Below are 19,774 nucleotides of genomic sequence, written 5' to 3'. Positions count from 1 at the left end.
GATATAATGTGTAGGCTAAAGACTTCTAGAGTTCAAGATGGATTCAAGAAAAACTGTTAAAAAAACAGACAAAGGACATTTTGAACCTAATAGAAATATGTAGCCCACATTTTTTCAACCTTCATTTTCTCTGAAAGTGGTGTGGCGCCTCCGTGATAACAAACAAGGAATTTTCAGGTATTGAAAGGTATTCTTATTTGAGGGGCAGATGGCAAACCCAGCTAGCAAAGACCAAGACTAGAATGTGAGGAACTGCCAATGTGCCTCCAACTTTACTCTAAGGAGATTGCTGAGACAGTATGCAAACTTACCAGAAAGAAAGAAAGAGACCAAGAAACAGATTTCAATGTAACTTTAACTTCATTAAATAAATAAACACCTCATCATCATCAACATGAGTGGTCTTCCCCCTGTGCCATATAGAGTTGCCTCAACAAAAAAGGAAGACGACAAACCTCTGATCAGTGACTTAGGGGCAGGTAAATAAATACTGTATTTTGAACTAGCCTCATAGGGGTAAGACGAGACTCACTAAGATATGATGACTAAAAAGAGGAAAGACCTACACAATGCCATTATTGCAGTCCAAATAACATTTTTATTTCAGATTGTGAACATTTTGGCCAGTCATATAGCATGTCTCTCATTAAGTACCGAAATATTGCTACCCAAATACATTTTCTTTTAAACCATTGTATTTATTCAGCGTTGAGGGATTGGCACTTTTCTGTTGTTAGTCTTGATGCTGGTAAGGCTTTTGACTGAGCCCATTGGTATAACCTATAGACTGTTCGATACAGAGCAAGGTCACTGGGCAGTTTTTATGGGCAGGCCTTGACCTGGTCAAGAAGTTCACAGCCAATCATAAGATGCAAAAATTATATATATTGACCATGGCACAAGGCAGACTTGGACTTATCTATTAATAGTTAACCATTTGTCAAAGGAATAATGGAGCCGTATAATTATTTGAAATATAATTATAAGGAATATACCAGAACAAAAATCCAGTATGCAGACGTGTTATTTAGGTCTCCTGTCTGGAATTTTTTGGGACAAATCCGGGATGTAAACATTTATTCTAACATAATATTCAATTTGTCATTTGAATTACATCTCATCGGTTCTATAGAATGGAACATTTCAGATATCTTGAAATTAATGTAGGCCTTGCATTGACTAATATAATTAAATGTAATAACAATTCGGCTATTTGCAAAACCAAGCCAGCGTGATGTTATATGATGGAATAAAATGGACTTCTGTTTATAGAAATCTAAAATGTTTGCTTTTTCAGATGTTTAATGTACTTTCATGACCCCTCTTCAGGAAATGGGGTTATTAGTTAAGAGGTGGGATGGCCCACCTCAAATAATAAGCACAGTGCGTGTCAGGGTGAACTCTTGAAGTCACTAGATTAACCTGACCTCAATCCCTTGACAGCTAAGGCACAGAGCAGGCAGTCCTAACTTAGACCAATGCCTACAGTATTTAAGAAGCTCCATATGGTCGAAATCCAGCACAAAGAAAACTGATTTTAATAAATTAAATAGTACCAAAAGGCAAAAATCCAATAATGAAAACCAGAAATAGCAATTCTTTAAGTTTTATCTAAATAAAAATATCAATAAAAAGCGATAAGCACCAACCAAGGTCAACTCTTCCTGGTAGACCCGGAGCTAAGCACGATTTGAGGTCAACCCCAATGGAATGCGGGTCGGGAACAAAAACAAAGTTCAAGCCACTCTGAATTTATACCTTGGGACTTAGGAAATGAAACTCAAAAATCTTCAGCAGGACAGGGCAGCAGTCTATAGGCAGAGAGGGCTCCATGAGTTCCGATACCTTCTCTGTAATGTCCCACTGAATCGGATTTGATGCTACGGAAAAGTGCAGAGCGATAGAAACTTGAATCTCTAGTCCATTGACAACACATTACTGTCGGATTGGCAGATTTATCTTGGAGCTCTGAAGGTCATTGGAGCTAAAAGGTTTCAAACTCCCAGGTTTTCTGGGGTGGTAGGAGAAGTCCAGCTAGACATGGCCAATAGTTCCAGGAGCTCATGAATAGCACTTGAGAGTAAGGACTAATACCAGCAGAGGGCAAAAGCAGGGTCCATGGTAGGTCCACTTAAAACTAGTCAGCTGGGCAGTTGCAGGAAAGGCCTCTTGTATCCCTGTAGGTTGAAGAGGGGGTCCACTTTATTACCTTACAGTTCACTTCTTTTCCTTGGTTGAAAGAGAGAGCAAAATCAGTCCTTCTTTGTTCTTCTGAGCTCCCAGACATCAGGTTCAGTCTTTTCCTGATCTTCCTCAGGTCCAGTGATGTTGTGGGTACTGGGGATGCCACTTTTAAGCTCTTGCCTAGCCAATGGTGTAAACATTCCTATGCATTACCCTACCCACTTTTTCAATATTTCCAGTGTGCTCTACTACAAACAATCCCACAGTGCCCTCACTGCTAATTCCAAGATGGTAAATTGCCTCTACTCTTGAGCGGAGCCTTTATGCCCATCACAGAAGTGTGCCCAAGGAAAAGAGCAAACCCTCTTCTGAGGTCACCGCAAACCAGTTCTGGGGCAGCTCCCTTTACACTGGGATTGGAGGAGTCTGCCTGACGTAGGGAACAAAGGAAGGGGTCTGCCCAGGTGCAATCTGACATCTGCTTGTGTCTGGGGAGGAAACTTTCAAGATAATTAAGTTCCTGGGCACTACCCAAATAGTCATCCTTCCATAGGGGCAAAAACACATCCCCACACCCAAGCATTTGTCTCTGCTCTGGGAGCAGTTTTCACACCTCATTCAGGGCTTGAGCTCTCAGAGGGCTGCAGCTGGAGGCTAATAGTAATTAGCCTAGGCTTTAGAGGCTTAAGGCAGAGAAAATGTAACTTTAATCCAAGAATGACATTTCTGGCTGTTTTCCAGAGGAAGAGAGCATTACTCAATACAATAGTGCTTCCCAATGTTTCTCAATGGAACAGCAAGCCTAGCTACAGCGATAATAGTTATTAGGTGCTAGTCATTATAAGGACAAGTATTACATTACATTTCTTCATGTCCTACTTTTAAATACCATGCACGATGTCTTACGACTACGTATGTGTGACATTCATTTTTGAAAGGAAGGTTTAGTCCTGTGAAAAGGGTTTATTTTGATGGTTCCAATTACAGTTTTTAAACTGTTCTACTCAGACTACCATGGCAGGCTTGAAACCATGGTCTATACTGCCACTGTAGTGGATGGTACAATACGTGCTGCAGTCCGCTTGTGACATTTAAATGACAAGCTTTTGGTACACTTTGTCCCATATACTAGGGACTTGTAGGTAGGGTAAACATCTCAATTCGGGTTATGCAAATTCAACCAGGTTTAAAGGGGGGAGTACAGGCACAGGCCCTTTACTACTGGTTAGCAGGGGTAAAGTGCACAGAGTTCTACAGCCAGCAAAAATAGGGTTTGGCAAAAAGGTAAGAAATCTAGGGTGACCATACAAGAAAGACACATTTCTTACACTCCCCTCAATGGTAACTGGATAAAATGATAAATTATTATCGATCAACAGTCAAATATTTTATTTGAGTATACAGTCAAGGCTAGACTTTCTGCACAAAAGCTGGTAACTGTACAAAAGGATTCCCAATTCCTAATTGCAATGTTTATATTGGGAAAACGTGTTTTACTTTTCAAGATCATCCATTCCAAACCTGGGAATTCGAAGCTTGCTCATTTCAAATTTAGGTATGGGCCCCTATTCAATGGAAAATGTATTGTTAGCATTTTCAACTGTAATGATGAAACAATGTTACTAGCCAAGGTCGTTGCTATGACGAAATTCATTGAATGCCCAAAGAATGTGGTTGCAAACCCTTCTGAGACACAATGTCGTTTTTCCTTGTAAGAATATATCAGATATGTAGCCAATAAGTTGATTATTTGTTTTATGAAAAGGAGATTATCTTTCATGAGCCTTATTCTAAAAAGGTAGTAGGAAGGGGCCAACGAGAGGGCACGCAGGGGGCGAGAAGGCACAGACACCGGGAGTGAGAAGGCACAGAAAAAAAATAGTGCTCACAGTCTAAATAACACGGACTGTACCGTGTGTCGCTCGAAGTAAAGGGGCCAGTAACCATGTGAGGGGTCAAATGAGAACATGGCCATAGTAAGGAGGGACAAACAACCCTCATAATCAACCAGAAGACAGCATTTACAAAGGACAAAAGACACAAGCCAATGAAAAAATGGGAGGGGCAGTGGGCGGGGCTTTCCTCAGTAGTGAATTACCACACATCTAGCCTAGAGCAGCGCTTGTGTGCTGACTCAGGCTCGACCTAAACATTGACTGCATTTAACTCTGGAAATGCTGTTAGCTGCAAATCTCGTTAAAGAGTTTATTTTACAAATATGTGTCTATATTATTTTCATACAAAGATAAGTGCATTTCAGCTTTAAACAAAATGGATAGTGGTCATAAGAGAACCGGTCCCATCTTAGTGTTTTGTCCAACTAGCTATACATTTTTAACTTACTATTTTTTTATTCAATTTGAAAGATGTGTGAGTGGCCTGCAGCAACTGAAGAATGGTAAGGGGTGCCTTATGGGTATCTTATAAAGGGAGTTCTGCATCTGAGTACAAATGATGACTTCCACCTTTATCAACCCTGAAGCACATCTGGCACTGCAGAAGGTGGTCTAATGGTTGCCCAATGAACTCATGAACAAACAACAATAGTTACTGGTTGGGTGGCTGCACACAGATAGGATACAGCATAAAGGTGTAGACTGGCAGTAAAATGCAGCTGGAGTTTGGCACACAAAAAAAACAAGAAACTGAATTCTTTTGTATATTGAGGAATTGTTTTGTATGAATGAAATCATGGTTTAAGGAGACAGCACTGCATATTGATACAAATCAGTATTATATATGTGATCTGTTTTTCTCTCGTAGAGCCATGCATCCCTCAAAATGTGGAGGTGCGAATAGAATGTGAAACCAATCTGGCGCACGTTTCTTGGGATCCTGCTGCTGGAGCTGACAGTTATGTATCCAACGTGACCGGACCCAATGGAGAAAGCTACTCATGCAGCACACTGGACACCAACTGTGAAATCCCTGCTCTGCAGTGTGGCCAGATATATAACTTTACAGTCACAGCAGTCAGTGAAACATGTAGCCAGTCTACCAGCGACCCTGTATCACTTCAAACAGGTGAGCCCATGAGTATTTCAAAGAGTGAGATCATTTAATAGTAGTATTTCTGAGAGCTCTATTGTCATGTGTCTGTTAGTGCTCAGATCAGCATAGTGTCAATGGAAGGGTGGTGGGCAGAGTCTGGTCTCTGGGAATGGGGTTTCCTTTGATGAGTGGCCGGCTGGTAGTAGCCTCAAAGAGAAAGACTATTTGTCAGTTCCATCCTTCTCTATCATCTCTAATGCATGTGCCCTTCCGGGAAGATCTGTGAGCACCCACCAATTTCTTTCTTGCCCTATAACAGCAGGGCGCACCTCAAGGGAAGGCCCAAGCTGAACAGCATCTAAAGATCTCTAGAAGTGTGGCTCAATGATTAGAGCGGCAGACCCTGATGCAGAGGTCTGGCCCGGGACCAGAGTTCAATTCCCCGCCTTGGCGGGTCTTGGGCTCAAAATTCCACGGACCTGATAATTCTCGCCTCAGTGCCTATTCTAGTCATGGGTCCCACTCTGCAACTCTGGGCAATAGCTTGCTTAATCTCCACAACGGCCCCCACAACGCTAAGGATGCCTGGCCTCCACCTTGGGGGTGGCAAGGAGTGGACGCCTCACAGGGAAAGCCAGGATGGGTTCCACAGCGGTATTCGTACAAGCGCCTTGAGACCCTTGCGGGTGAGTAGTGCGCTATACAAGTATCAATCTACTAGAAAGACAATGTAGGATCTGTTAGTTCCTGAGACATCACCTGAACTATAAACGTCATCCACAGGCATAGAACAGGATGGGGCTGTTAACTCTCGCTGGATCCGAGATCTCACTGGCATTCCAGGCGTTGTGGGTGGGTTCTCCACAGTACAAGCTCAGAGCAGATTCTTCATGTGAACCTCAGCACTCAAACACATGCACACAAGACCCCAGCTCTCTCTCTCGCTCTCTCTGCCTCTCTTCCTCACTCCCTTTCTCTCTCTCACGGGCGATTAACTATACACGCAATGTAAGAAACAATCAGAAGAGAACATTGGACACCGTCAAGCCAGTCCATTATAAACCCAAATTATATCATCAGAAGAAACATACCAGCTATCCTAGTAGCGTGGATACGAGCAGTCTAAGGCTAAAGACTCGAGAGGGCGTGTTAAGCCAGCTGTTTACCACACATGTACCCCTTGAACACCAAGTGAAAGGACACCACACAAGTGTTATGAAAATAAACAGGATATTTATTAAGATTCACAACAGCCCTGTACTCTTTATGAGGACAGGGTATTAAGCACAAACCAAATCTCTTAGGAAAATACTTCAAGTGCACAATTAAAACAAGTGTCCGAGGACACGGAAAGTTTAGAGGTCTCGGGCGGACCCGATAAGGCAAGTCGGAAGCGAGGGACTCAGGACCCTAGAGTAAAGAGGCTATGCAGGCACCGAAATGCCGAGTTACCTAGCCACGAGGGCTGCGGCTGCACAAGTCTTACAGGCGTCGGGGGTCTTCGCTGACGAGCCAGGAGCCGGAAGAAAAGGAGTTGCTGGCCGGCGACCAGTGATGAATAGTTCGTAGAGATCCAAGCCTGGATCAGTGATCGGTGATACCTGAAAGCAGAGGGGACCAAGTTCGTACTACTAGCCAGTAGTCAGAGGGTACCAGGAGGGCACCGGTTGGCCGTCACCTCGACCAGGTGAGTGGGCGACGCTAGGCTCTGCAGTCTCACGGACCAGGAGGCGTTGTCGGCGACCAGGATGGAGGTGCGAGCTGTCCCACGAAGGATGATGCTGTCGGCGTCGCTGGGCCCAGGATTGGGGCAACAAGCCTTGGCAGGTCTCAGGGCCACGTGGTAGGCCTAAGATGGCGTCTTGAATGGACCAGGAGGGTCCGGGGTGCTCCTCTCGGAAAAGGGAGCAGGGGCCGATCTGGAGCAACCAGACCAGCAGCGTTGGTTATCGGATGTCGTCACAGGAGGACACAAGCCAGCGGCTAGTGACCGGACAACGTGTTGAGCAGCGAGCAGAAGGGCCCCACGCAGATCGTGGAGATGCTGGGAGACTGCACTTCGGTGCTGGAGCATCTCAGGGTCGGGGCTTCTCGGACCCCAGAGCACTCACCAGGGAATGGCTTCGATGGTCGTGCTGGTTAAGAAAGCGTGCAGGTTTTGATGATGGCCGGTCCCTCGAGGTCTCGTCGCACCCACAGATCACAGCTGAGCTGATGACGTGGGTAGAGGTCAGAGGTGCCAGGGAAGCCGGTTCTCGTCGAGCTGGGCCGTCGGATTCCTTGAGGAAGGACTTACAGCAAACCGCAGAGTTCTTAGATGGTGCCCGCTGATGCAGGGTGACTACTCCTTAGTCACAAGGGAGAAATCTTGAGAAGAGTCTCGAATGTCCTTTCGTAGAAAGTAGTTCTTGATTCAAAGATGATCTAATTTGGAAGGGTCCCCGCTCCGGCCTTTATTCTAAAGAAAGGGGTGGGTACATGACTAGGTCCTGCCCTAAGGGTGGGACCAGGAAGGGGGGTAGTTACACCCCTCTCCTCTGCCGGACTTTCCCCAGGCCAGGGCTGGTGTCCCTGGAACTGGTTCTAACCGGCAGATGCGTAGTGAGCACCGGGGTGCCACTCCGCAGTCACCTTCTCGCAAAAGCCCTACCTACCCAGAATACACAAACCCTGTCTGGGACGGTGCGAACACCGCCCTCGACAGGAAACCCTTTGTCCAAGCGCTCCTCGCTGGAAGGACTCCCAGCAGCAGGAGGTCAGACTCGTGTCTGTGGTGGCAGCATCCATTTTGTGGAGCTGAGGCTTTCGTTAACTTTAACCGGGGTTCACAGTTACGTACATGTCGTGTCCCTCTAGAAGGGCGGAATGCTAACCTCGCCGCCAGAATTGGCGAGAGGGCAGCATCCCGATTCGTATGACACCTTACTCGACATGTCTTGATAACGCGACACCGAAGTTACCGATGTGGTATGCGTTATCATGGAACAGCCATTGGGTCTTGGTTCCGCAAGCTGCAACCGGGCTCGGCTCGGGCCAGAACCTAGTTCACACGAGCCCACGCACTCTGCCTTCAGGATTGTCAAGGCCTGCCATAGGAGTGACTGATAGGAACTCGGGTGTCCATTGTATGGTTAGATATAGAGCTACTATACCTAAAGCAAAGGGTGATTACACGACTTTGCCCCAGCTGTCATGCAGCCAGTTGTGTCAAATTTAGGAGGCCAGCCAGGGGTGGCATAATACATGCTGCAGCCCCTGGCGGCCCTGGGTACACCTATGCCCTGAGTTACAGGGTCTGATAAGGTGGCCCAGTACCAATTGGTAAATGCACCTAGGGTACATATCGTAATTTAGAAAGAGAACAGCCAGGCTGTGGGTCTGATTGGCAGGCCCACAGCCAGAGAAAGTCGTAAACCAGTGAAACAAAAGCAAAAAATCTGAGTGATCATAGGATTGCAGACCCTACTCTCCTACATGACCCCCCCCCAAACGTCGGAACAATAAGCTAACCTTGACCAGGTGAGTCTTCTTGTTCTAAGTGGAAATATCTGGAGAGCCCATCGGCATTGCCATGATCAGTGCCAGGTCTATGTTCCACTGTAAAGTCCATCCCCTGTAGGGAAATGGACCACCTAAGCAGTTTGGGGTTTTCACCCTTCATCTGATTTAGCCACAAGAGGGGCTTATGGTCGGTCTGAATCTTGAAGTGAGTGCCAAACAAGTATGGCCTCAGCTTCTTCAGGGCCCAAACCACAGCAAAGGCCTCCCTCTCAATAGCTGACCAATTCTTCTCTCTAGGGGTCAGCCTTCTGCTTATAAAAGCAATGGGCTGGTCTTGACCATCAAAATTCAGTTGAGAAAGAACAGCTCCCACACCCAACTCAGAAGCGTCTGTTTGGACAATGAATGGTTTGGAGTAGTCTGGACTCTTAAGGATAGGCGCCGTGCACATGGCCTGCTTTAGGTCATCGAATGCTTTTTGACAGCTCGCTGTCCACTGAACCTTTTTTGGCATTTTCTTACTTGTCAGTTCATTTAATGGTGTCACGATGGAACCATAGTTCCTGACAAACTTCCGGTAGTAACCAGTCAGGCCCAAGAAAGCTCGAACCTGAGTCTGGGTGGTTGGAGGAGCCCAGTCCCTGATTGACTGTATTTTGCTCTCCAGTGGCTGAACCTGGCCTCCACCTACAAGGTGGCCCAGGTATACAACCTGTGTCTGCCCTATCTGGCACTTGGTGGCCTTGATAGTGAGGCCTGCTGCTTGCAGAGCCTCTAACGCTTTCCGCAGGTGGACCAGGTGATCCTCCCAGGTGGAGCTAAAGACAACTATATCATCGAGATACGCCGCACAGAAGTCATCCAGCCCAGTAAGGACTTGATTCACCAACCTTTGGAAGGTGGCAGGTGCATTTTTCAGACCAAAGGGCATTACCACAAATTGATAATGCCCACCAGGGGTTGAAAATGCTGTCTTGGGCTTGGCATCCTCAGCTAACCTGATTTGCCAATACCCAGCTGTTAAGTCAAATGTGCTTAAGTAGTTGGCAGAAGCCAATCTATCTATCAGCTCATCTGCCCTTGGTATTGGGTGGGCATCAGTCTTAGTGACTGCATTGAGACCCCTGTAGTCTACGCAAAACCTCATCTCTCTCTTACCACCCTGGGTGTGAGGCTTTGGCACTAGAACTACTGGACTAGCCCAAGGGCTATCCGAGGGTTCGATGACGCCCAACTCCAACATTTTCTGCACTTCAGTTTTTATGCAGTCTCTAACATGATCAGGCTGCCGGTAGATTTTACTCTTAACTGGCAGACTGTCACCAGTGTCCACCTCATGGGTACACCAATCGGTCTGACTGGGTGTCAGAGAAAACATATGTCTGAAAGACTGAAGAACCTGTTTACAGTCTTTCTGTTGATGCTCAGAGAGGCTGCCACAAAAGACAACACCATCTACTGACCCATCATCAGGATTCTGAGTGAGCAGGTCTGGGAGAGGGTCACTCTCTTCCTCCTGTCCCTCATCTATGGCCATGAGCAAACTCATGTCCTTCCTGTCGACATATGCTTTGAGCCTGTTGACATGGAGCACCCTGTGGGGGCTCCTGGGAGTTCCAAGGTCCACCAGGTAGGTGACCTCTCCCTTTTGCTCAAGAATTGTGTGGGGCCCAGACCATTTGTCTTTGAGTGCTGCTGGGGCCACTGGCTCCAGCACCCACACCTTCTGTCCAGGCTGGTAAACAGTCAAGACAGCCTTTTGGTCATGCCAAGATTTTTGGAGTTCTTGGCTGGCCTTAAGGTTTTCGGATGCCTTCTCCATGTATTCAGCCATCCGCGAGCGGAGGCCAAGCACATAGTCCACTATGTTGGTGGCAGGCTTTTTGAGAGGTCTCTCCCATCCTTCCTTCACCAAACACAGGGGTCCTCTTACAGGATGCCCGTACAAAAGTTCAAAAGGGCTGTAGCCAACCCCCTTCTGTGGGACTTCTCTGTAAGCGAATAAAAGGCAGGGGATCAGGACGTCCCATCTACGCCGAAGCTTTTCAGGTAGTCCATGAATCATCCCTTTAAGGGTCCTGTTGAATCTCTCAACAAGCCCATTGCATTGTGGATGATAGGGTGTAGTGAACTTGTAGTTGACACCACATTCCTTCCACATAGCAGTTAAGTAGCTCGACATAAAGTTTGCACCTCTGTCGGAGACGACCTCCTTAGGGAAGCCCACTCTGGAGAATACTCCAACTAGGGCTCTTGCCACAACAGGTGCTGTAGTGGTCCTAAGGGGAATAGCTTCAGGATACCTGGTGGCATGATCCACTACCACCAGTATAAACTTGTGCCCTGATGCTGTTGGTGGTTCCATGGGACCGACGATGTCGATCCCCACCCGTTCAAAGGGCACCCCCACCACAGGCATTGGTATAAGGGGGGCCTTTGTCGTGCCACCTGACTTACCACTGGCTTGGCAAGTGACACAGGAGCGGCAAAACTCCTTCGTATCTTCGTTCATATGAGGCCAGTGAAAGTGTGAGACCAGCCTGTCCCACGTTTTCGTCTGGCCTAAGTGACCTGCTAAGGGAATCTCGTGGGCCAAGGTAAGTAGGAAACCACGCTGAGACAAGGGTACAACCAGCCTCCTGGTCATGCCAGGCTTGGGGTCTCTTGACTCAGTGTACAGGAGTCCATCTTCCCAGTATACCTTGTGGGTACCTGTGGCGTTCCCAGCAGCCTCAGCAGCAGCCTGCTGTCTGAGGGGTTCAAGAGAAGGGCAGTCTAACTGGTCCTTCCCCAGGTCTTCCCTTGAGGGTCCCCCTGAACCCAAGAATTCAACTTGATCAAGTTCGAACTCCCTAGGCTCAGTTTCCCTCAATTCCTGTAGGTCAGCCTCCTCTGAGACTTGATCCACGACCTGGGGCAAGGGGGAAGGCGCAGCCTTAACCCTACTGCTCTTTTTCTTGGGAGGTGTCTGGTCCGTTGTTCCAGGATCCAGCACCGGTTCAGTGGGGCATTTCCTGACCTGTGACCTGGTCACAGCGAACACATGTGCTGGCAAGCCTAACATTTCCATGTGAGTCCGGTGCTCCACTTCTGACCATTGTGATGACTCCAAATCATTGCCCAACAAACAATCCACTGGGAGGTCTGAACTAACTACAACCTTCTTTTGGCCAGTTACCCCTCCCCAGGAGAAAGCTACAATTGCCATACTGTGATTGGTAGTGACATTGCTTGCATTGGTCCAGGAATTCTGTACCTGGCATGATCTGTCCAGGGTCCACAAAGTTAGGTGTCACCATGGTGACACTGGCACAAGTGTCCCTATAGGCCTGAGCCATTTTTCCATTTATGAAAGGCGTCTGTCTGTATTTGCCCAAAGTATTGGGACTTACGTCAGGGGACATATCCACATCCCCTGTACTGACAAGGACAGCCTGAGTGAGTGTACCAACTAAGTTGTCACGCCCCTCAGAACCCAGGGTTAACCCTACTAAACCCTTGGGAGGTGCACTACCACTGCTGGCTGTACTAGGGGGCACAGGTGCCTTAGGGGCTGCAGTGGCAGGAGTCTGCCCTCCTCCTTTCTTGGTGCACTCACTAAACCAGTGAGATTTACTTTTGCAGTACTGGCACCATCTTTTGGATTGGCCTTCTTTCTTCTTTTGGGGAGCCTGACCCCCACCCTCTTTGGGTTGTTGGGGACCTGTCGAAGACTTCTGGTCATTTTGTTCCCCCTTAGAATCTTTACCCTTCTGGTCTGCTTTCTTCTGACCACCTTGATTCTGGCCCTGGTTCTGTTTAACTCTTGTACAAACCCATCTGTCTGCCTTCTTTCCCAATTCTTGGGGAGAGGTCAGATCCGAGTCGACAAGGTGCTGATGCAACAACTGGTTCTGACAATTGTTTAAAATTTGTTCTCTCATCATCAAATTATACAATCCTTGGTAATCAGTAACCTTACTGCCCAGCAACCAGCCCTCAAAAGCCTTAGTGGCACAATCGACAAAGTCAGACCAATCTTGAGACTGCGTTTTCTGGGTATCCCTGAACAGCACCCTGTACTGCTCAGTGGTTAGGCCAAACCCTTCAACGAGTGTATTCTTCAAGACGTGGTAATTATTAGCATCCTCTACCCTTGTGGTGAGGAGCTTGTCTCTTCCTTTACCTTCAAAGGAGAGCCACAAGATAGCTGCCCACTGACTCTGGGGAACACCTTGCACAGTGCAGGCCCTCTCCAAAGCAGTAATCCATTTGTGGATGTCGTCCCCTTGTTTAAAGGGGGGCACTATCTTACCAAGGTGTTTCGTATCAAAACTCCTTTCCCTATTACTAGGTACAATGCTGCCACCAGTGGGGACTACCCCACTTAACTGTTGCTCTCTAGCAAAGGCAAGCCTTTCTTTGGCCAGGGCAAGTTCTTCCCTTTCAATCCTCAGATTAGCTGCCCTTTCTTTAGCTTCGTACACTCTCCTCTGAGGGGACGTCATCCCTCTTTGAGAAGAGTTGTGAGAGCCATTGGTTTGAAGGGATCTGCCAGAGTCTCTTGACAGAGATCTGGCTCGTCCATTCCCAATGTTAAGCTGACCTGATAGTGGCCCCAGGAGTCCCCCAGTACCGCTGTCATGTTTGCTTAAGTTGGACCTGCTTAGTCTACCGACTTCTACCTGTCCCTTATCTGCCTCATCCCCAGAGGGATCCTCATTCTCATTGTCCTCTACATCTTCAGTCTCAGTTGAGAGGTGGATGAGGTCAGGATCGCCTCTGGTTCCCTCAAGGGGAGGCATGTCTCCTTCTGGATTAGAAGAGCTGGGAAGGGTCTCAGCTTTTCTGGCATCATAAGTCTCCAAGAGACCAATCAGAAAGGACGTTGTGGGGTTAGACCCCTGCTTGATCTTCCTGGAGTGACACACTTGTCTTAACTCCTTGAAGCTCAGCACAGTATATCTTGAAGGGATGACCTGTGGAGGGTCAACTGACACAAGGGGAGACTCAGAGTTTCCTCCTTTGTCCGACATACTGTTTCTAGTGTGGTGTAAGTGATGCACCTACCTACACTATGTGTTTACCTACTGTTCCCTTGCTAAGAGTTGCAGCCAAGGTGTGCTAAGCCTTGAGGAGCTGCAACAGCTGGTTCAGTAGAACTCAGAGTATTCTAAGCTTAGTTATATGTACTAACAGTACTTATGTGATCTTTCAGCAAGATATTCTTAGGATACGTGTGGTAAAACAACAGCAAGCTCAAATCCCAACCGCTGCTCACCAATGTGAGAAGTTGGCCCGATATGCAGCGTTCGCTATTCTAGCGACCGCTATGTATCGTTCCAAACGACCCTTATGATGATTGGTTGTAAGTCAACCTATAGACCAGCTATCCTAGTAGCGTGGATACGAGCAGTCTAAGGCTAAAGACTCGAGAGGGCGTGTTAAGCCAGCTGTTTACCACACATGTACCCCTTGAACACCAAGTGAAAGGACACCACACAAGTGTTATGAAAATAAACAGGATATTTATTAAGATTCACAACAGCCCTGTACTCTTTATGAGGACAGGGTATTAAGCACAAACCAAATCTCTTAGGAAAATACTTCAAGTGCACAATTAAAACAAGTGTCCGAGGACACGGAAAGTTTAGAGGTCTCGGGCGGACCCGATAAGGCAAGTCGGAAGCGAGGGACTCAGGACCCTAGAGTAAAGAGGCTATGCAGGCACCGAAATGCCGAGTTACCTAGCCACGAGGGCTGCGGCTGCACAAGTCTTACAGGCGTCGCGGGTCTTCGCTGACGAGCCAGGAGCCGAAGAAAAGGAGTTGCTGGCCGGCGACCAGTGATGAATAGTTCGTAGAGATCCAAGCCTGGATCAGTGATCGGTGATACCTGAAAGCAGAGGGGACCAAGTTCGTACTACTAGCCAGTAGTCAGAGGGTACCAGGAGGGCACCGGTTGGCCGTCACCTCGACCAGGTGAGTGGGCGACGCTAGGCTCTGCAGTCTCACCGACCAGGAGGCGTTGTCGGCGACCAGGATGGAGGTGCGAGCTGTCCCACGAAGGATGATGCTGTCGGCGTCGCTGGGCCCAGGATTGGGGCAACAAGCCTTGGCAGGTCTCAGGGCCACGTGGTAGGCCTAAGATGGCGTCTTGAATGGACCAGGAGGGTCCGGGGTGCTCCTCTCGGAAAAGGGAGCAGGGGCCGATCTGGAGCAACCAGACCAGCAGCGTTGGTTATCGGATGTCGTCACAGGAGGACACAAGCCAGCGGCTAGTGACCGGACAACGTGTTGAGCAGCGAGCAGAAGGGCCCCACGCAGATCGTGGAGATGCTGGGAGACTGCACTTCGGTGCTGGAGCGGCTCAGGGTCGGGGCTTCTCGGACCCCAGAGCACTCACCAGGGAATGGCTTCGATGGTCGTGCTGGTTAAGAAAGCGTGCAGGTTTTGATGATGGCCGGTCCCTCGAGGTCTCGTCGCACCCACAGATCACAGCTGAGCTGATGACGTGGGTAGAGGTCAGAGGTGCCAGGGAAGCCAGTTCTCGTCGAGCTGGGCCGTCGGATTCCTTGAGGAAGGACTTACAGCAAACCGCAGAGTTCTTAGATGGTGCCCGCTGATGCAGGGTGACTACTCCTTAGTCACAAGGGAGAAATCTTGAGAAGAGTCTCGAATGTCCTTTCGTAGAAAGTAGTTCTTGATTCAAAGATGATCTAATTTGGAAGGGTCCCCGCTCCGGCCTTTATTCTAAAGAAAGGGGTGGGTACATGACTAGGTCCTGCCCTAAGGGTGGGACCAGGAAGGGGGGTAGTTACACCCCTCTCCTCTGCCGGACTTTCCCCAGGCCAGGGCTGGTGTCCCTGGAACTGGTTCTAACCGGCAGATGCGTAGTGAGCACCGGGGTACCACTCCGCAGTCACCTTCTCGCAAAAGCCCTACCTACCCAGAATACACAAACCCTGTCTGGGACGGTGCGAACACCGCCCTCGACAGGAAACCCTTTGTCCAAGCGCTCCTCGCTGGAAGGACTCCCAGCAGCAGGAGGTCAGACTCGTGTCTGTGGTGGCAGCATCCATTTTGTGGAGCTGAGGCTTTCGTTAACTTTAACCGGGGTTCACAGTTACGTACATGTCGTGTCCCTCTAGAAGGGCGGAATGCTAACCTCGCCGCCAGAATTGGCGAGAGGGCAGCATCCCGATTCGTATGACACCTTACTCGACATGTCTTGATAACGCGACACCGAAGTTACCGATGTGGTACGCGTTATCATGGAACAGCCATTGGGTCTTGGTTCCGCAAGCTGCAACCGGGCTCGGCTCGGGCCAGAACCTAGTTCACACGAGCCCACGCACTCTGCCTTCAGGATTGTCAAGGCCTGCCATAGGAGTGACTGATAGGAACTCGGGTGTCCATTGTATGGTTAGATATAGAGCTACTATACCTAAAGCAAAGGGTGATTACACGACTTTGCCCCAGCTGTCATGCAGCCAGTTGTGTCAAATTTAGGAGGCCAGCCAGGGGTGGCATAATACATGCTGCAGCCCCTGGCGGCCCTGGGTACACCTATGCCCTGAGTTACAGGGTCTGATAAGGTGGCCCAGTACCAATTGGTAAATGCACCTAGGGTACATATCGTAATTTAGAAAGAGAACAGCCAGGCTCTGGGTCTGATTGGCAGGCCCACAGCCAGAGAAAGTCGTAAACCAGTGAAACAAAAGCAAAAAATCTGGGTGATCATAGGATTGCAGACCCTACTCTCCTACAGGTTCCACAGCGGTATTCGTACAAGCGCCTTGAGACCCTTGCGGGTGAGTAGTGCGCTATACAAGTATCAATCTACTAGAAAGACAATGTAGGATCTGTTAGTTCCTGAGACATCACCTGAACTATAAACGTCATCCACAGGCATAGAACAGGATGGGGCTGTTAACTCTCGCTGTATCCGAGATCTCACTGGCATTCCAGGCGTTGTGGGTGGGTTCTCCACAGTACAAGCTCAGAGCAGATTCTTCATGTGAACCTCAGCACTCAAACACATGCACACAAGACCCCAGCTCTCTCTCTCGCTCTCTCTGCCTCTCTTCCTCACTCCCTTTCTCTCTCTCACGCTCTCTCGGGTGATTAACTATACACGCAATGTAAGAAACAATCAGAAGAGAACATTGGACACCGTCAAGCCAGTCCATTATAAACCCAAATTATATCATCAGAAGAAACATACATTCATCAAATCCCTTTCCACGCCTCTCCTAGCCAAAACTTGTTCACGCTTGTGTGGGGATGTCAAGGTGCCAGGCATGCATGACGCACACACCATCTTAACCTATAAGCAGTCTTGTACATCAGCATTCACAAAACAAGTGATGGAATGGACAGCTGGAGGGTGAATTCCTTTTTGGATTAGCATGAAGCAAATATTACAGCATATGCATGGCTCCTATTGTTAAAATGTTACCCTGTATTATTTTTAGGTCTCGCCTACAAACTGTTTCTAGCTGTCTGTTGTCAAAGAGCTATTGTGGACAATACCAATACTGACAAAAAGTTTTGCTTGCCATTGATTGGTTTTCATGTTCGAGTCACTTGCTTGCATCTTATTCAATAGCTTTTCTTCTTCTTGTGCCTCTACAGGAGCACACCTCCTTCAGTATCCTTTTGATTGGAGGGCATATGTCTTTCCATAGCTCCGAATAAGGGCATTCATTTGTTCTTTTTCTTTCAGCACTCTATGGTAGTGTATGTGTTTTCTTCTTCTCTCTCCCATATGCTCCTGCCCCATTACATCCTTGCCGCCCATGCTCTCCATATTGCTTCCCCAACCTCAGTTCTTGCTCCCTCTGTCCTTCTCCCTCCTGTCAGTTCTTTTTGTATTTTACATTTTTTTTTAATTTAAACACTGCCACACAACTTTTTTCTTGCTCCACTGTCCAGTTCTCTCGTCACTCGGCTGGATTTACTTTCAGTCACCACCCCCTGCCCTCTACACAATTGCATGAGATGACGCATGCGCACGCATAAATGATGACAACTTTTTTTATTTTTTATTTTGTTGAGGATGCATTTACCTTTTCTGTATTTTATGTAATGCCCTAAATGGCTATGGGTGTGCCCAGACATGGATTCCTTAATTGCTATTCAGCAGGATCCAACTATACCTCACTGACAGCCTACAGTTGTGTGTGGCTCCTTATAGAGAGGGCCTCTCTTAGCACTTAACTGTGGACTGTTCCCATGAGGAGCAGGGTCAGAATTGATTTGCATATGGCAGGCCTTAGTCTAGAGAGGTACATTGGGCGAAAATGACAGGGTGGAATGCTACACCGATTGCCAGTGGTTAGACTATTTGCAAGATTCTTCCCATCACCATTCTTGTGTTTTTGCATTGGTAATAACCATGCAAAAAGCATTGATAAAACCAGTTGGTCTGCAATGGCTAAGCCCACAGATCGAGACTAATTGTGTGTAAACCAATGTTCCACCTATGACAATAATGTCTGATTAGTAGTTAAAGTAACCACTTCACCTGATATACTAAAAATGACCTAATAACACATTCTTATGTTTCTACAGCTCCATGTACTCCAACAAACATGAATGCACTGATTGATTGTGGCAGCAACATCGCAAGGGTATCTTGGAGCAGTGCAGATGGAGCTGTGAACTACACCACCATTCTGAGTCGACCTGGGGAAGCGCCACACTCCTGTGACACAACAGGCACATCATGTGAAGTCAGCAGCCTGCAGTGTGGCCAGACATATAACGTGACTGTAACTGCACTCAGCGAGACATGCAGAGGGTTGCCCAGCCCTGTTCAGTCACTCCCCACTGGTAAGGGCGCTCATTGTGGGAAGGTCTTGTTGCTCTGTGTTTGTAATTCGCCTCCGGCTCAGACCACTACTACACTCTACTATCTGTATTCATGCCTTGACGGTTGTCACCATTTGCACTTATGGGCTTTTTAAATAATGCACAAAGCTAGACTTTGAATAGCAATGTACCAACAGTTGTAATGCACCATCAGTTGTATGTCACAATATCGAGGTCAGCAATATCGATCTGCCACAAACTTACCTTCACAATATTGACTGCAACGCACCCGTATCATTGAGGTAAGTACGTATAGGAAAGTATAGATTTACTATCCAAAAATCCATATTCACTAACCCTGACCACATTGTGGCAGTCAAAATGTTGCAGGTGGCTATTTTGACCACAAAGTTGTACTGTACCCCTCCTCTTCTCATGCCAACACATCAGGAACAGCAATAGCTAAGTTACATTAACTTTGGTAATACCTTAATACACTCAGGTTCAAGTCAGCGGTGTCACCCTCACAATTTTTCAAAAGTACAGAAGTCTGTGGGATGGGCTGGTAATTTAAGTCCCAAGCTATTTTTCGGTAAAAATGTTTTCCTTGTCAGACCTAGTTATTCTATTATAAAAGCAATTAGCCTTTTCATTAAAGTGGCATTGTCAGAGTGGTAGGGATCCCTGACTTTTTTGTCATGTATCTAAAGGGACTCAATAAAGTGTGAACAACAGCTTGAGAAATGTGTACCATGTAGCTTGAGAAATTAGTATCCCACTAATCTTAGACGTCTAATGTAACATAGCAAGATTCCTCTGTGAATATAATGCTAAATTGTATTGTATTGTAATTGCATTTAAATAGCGTTTACTACTCCGGATGAGGCGTCAAAGCACTTTTTGACGAGTAGCTGGCGAGCACCTCTAAAGAGAGGGGTTTTGGAGCCACAGAAAAAAACTTTTTGCGTTTTGGTCCATCTCATTCTCTTACAACAAGGCTAATTGTGAAGCAGTTTGCTGAAATAGCATGCTACTTCGGAACCCAAAATGGATTAGTGGTGAATTAGTATAGTGTAATTAGAGTTTCACATAGATGTCACATAGTAACCTGGACAGCATATATGGACCCATCATTTCCTGTCCACTATACATTAAGCCACATGATAAACACATGTACACCCCTTTATGAAAAAGAACTATCTGACAAAAAAATAAAGGGCTTGAATAACAAAGCTACATGCATATTTAGATTTGCGTAATATTAGCTTACACATGCAAATAGCCTTTTATGTGTTCAGGAACTT

At 47.3% G+C, this 19,774-nt stretch overlaps 1 protein-coding gene across 1 annotated transcript in view; it reads left to right on the top strand.

The window, feature by feature from the left end:
* Positions 1 to 19,774, top strand: part of LOC147747432 (uncharacterized) — a 342,871-nt gene that overhangs the window by 137,642 nt on the left and 185,455 nt on the right. Inside the window, exons 26-27 of the mRNA XM_086953898.1 lie at positions 4,948 to 5,208; positions 18,231 to 18,491. Of these exons, the coding sequence (XP_086810024.1) occupies positions 4,948 to 5,208; positions 18,231 to 18,491 (522 nt within the window). The remainder of the gene's footprint in view (positions 1 to 4,947; positions 5,209 to 18,230; positions 18,492 to 19,774) is intronic.

The sequence above is a fragment of the Lissotriton vulgaris genome, chromosome 1_1 (assembly GCF_964263255.1).
Source record: "Lissotriton vulgaris chromosome 1_1, aLisVul1.2, whole genome shotgun sequence".
Classification (NCBI taxonomy): Eukaryota; Metazoa; Chordata; class Amphibia; order Caudata; family Salamandridae; genus Lissotriton; species Lissotriton vulgaris.
This window is presented reverse-complemented; position numbering and strand designations above follow the sequence as displayed.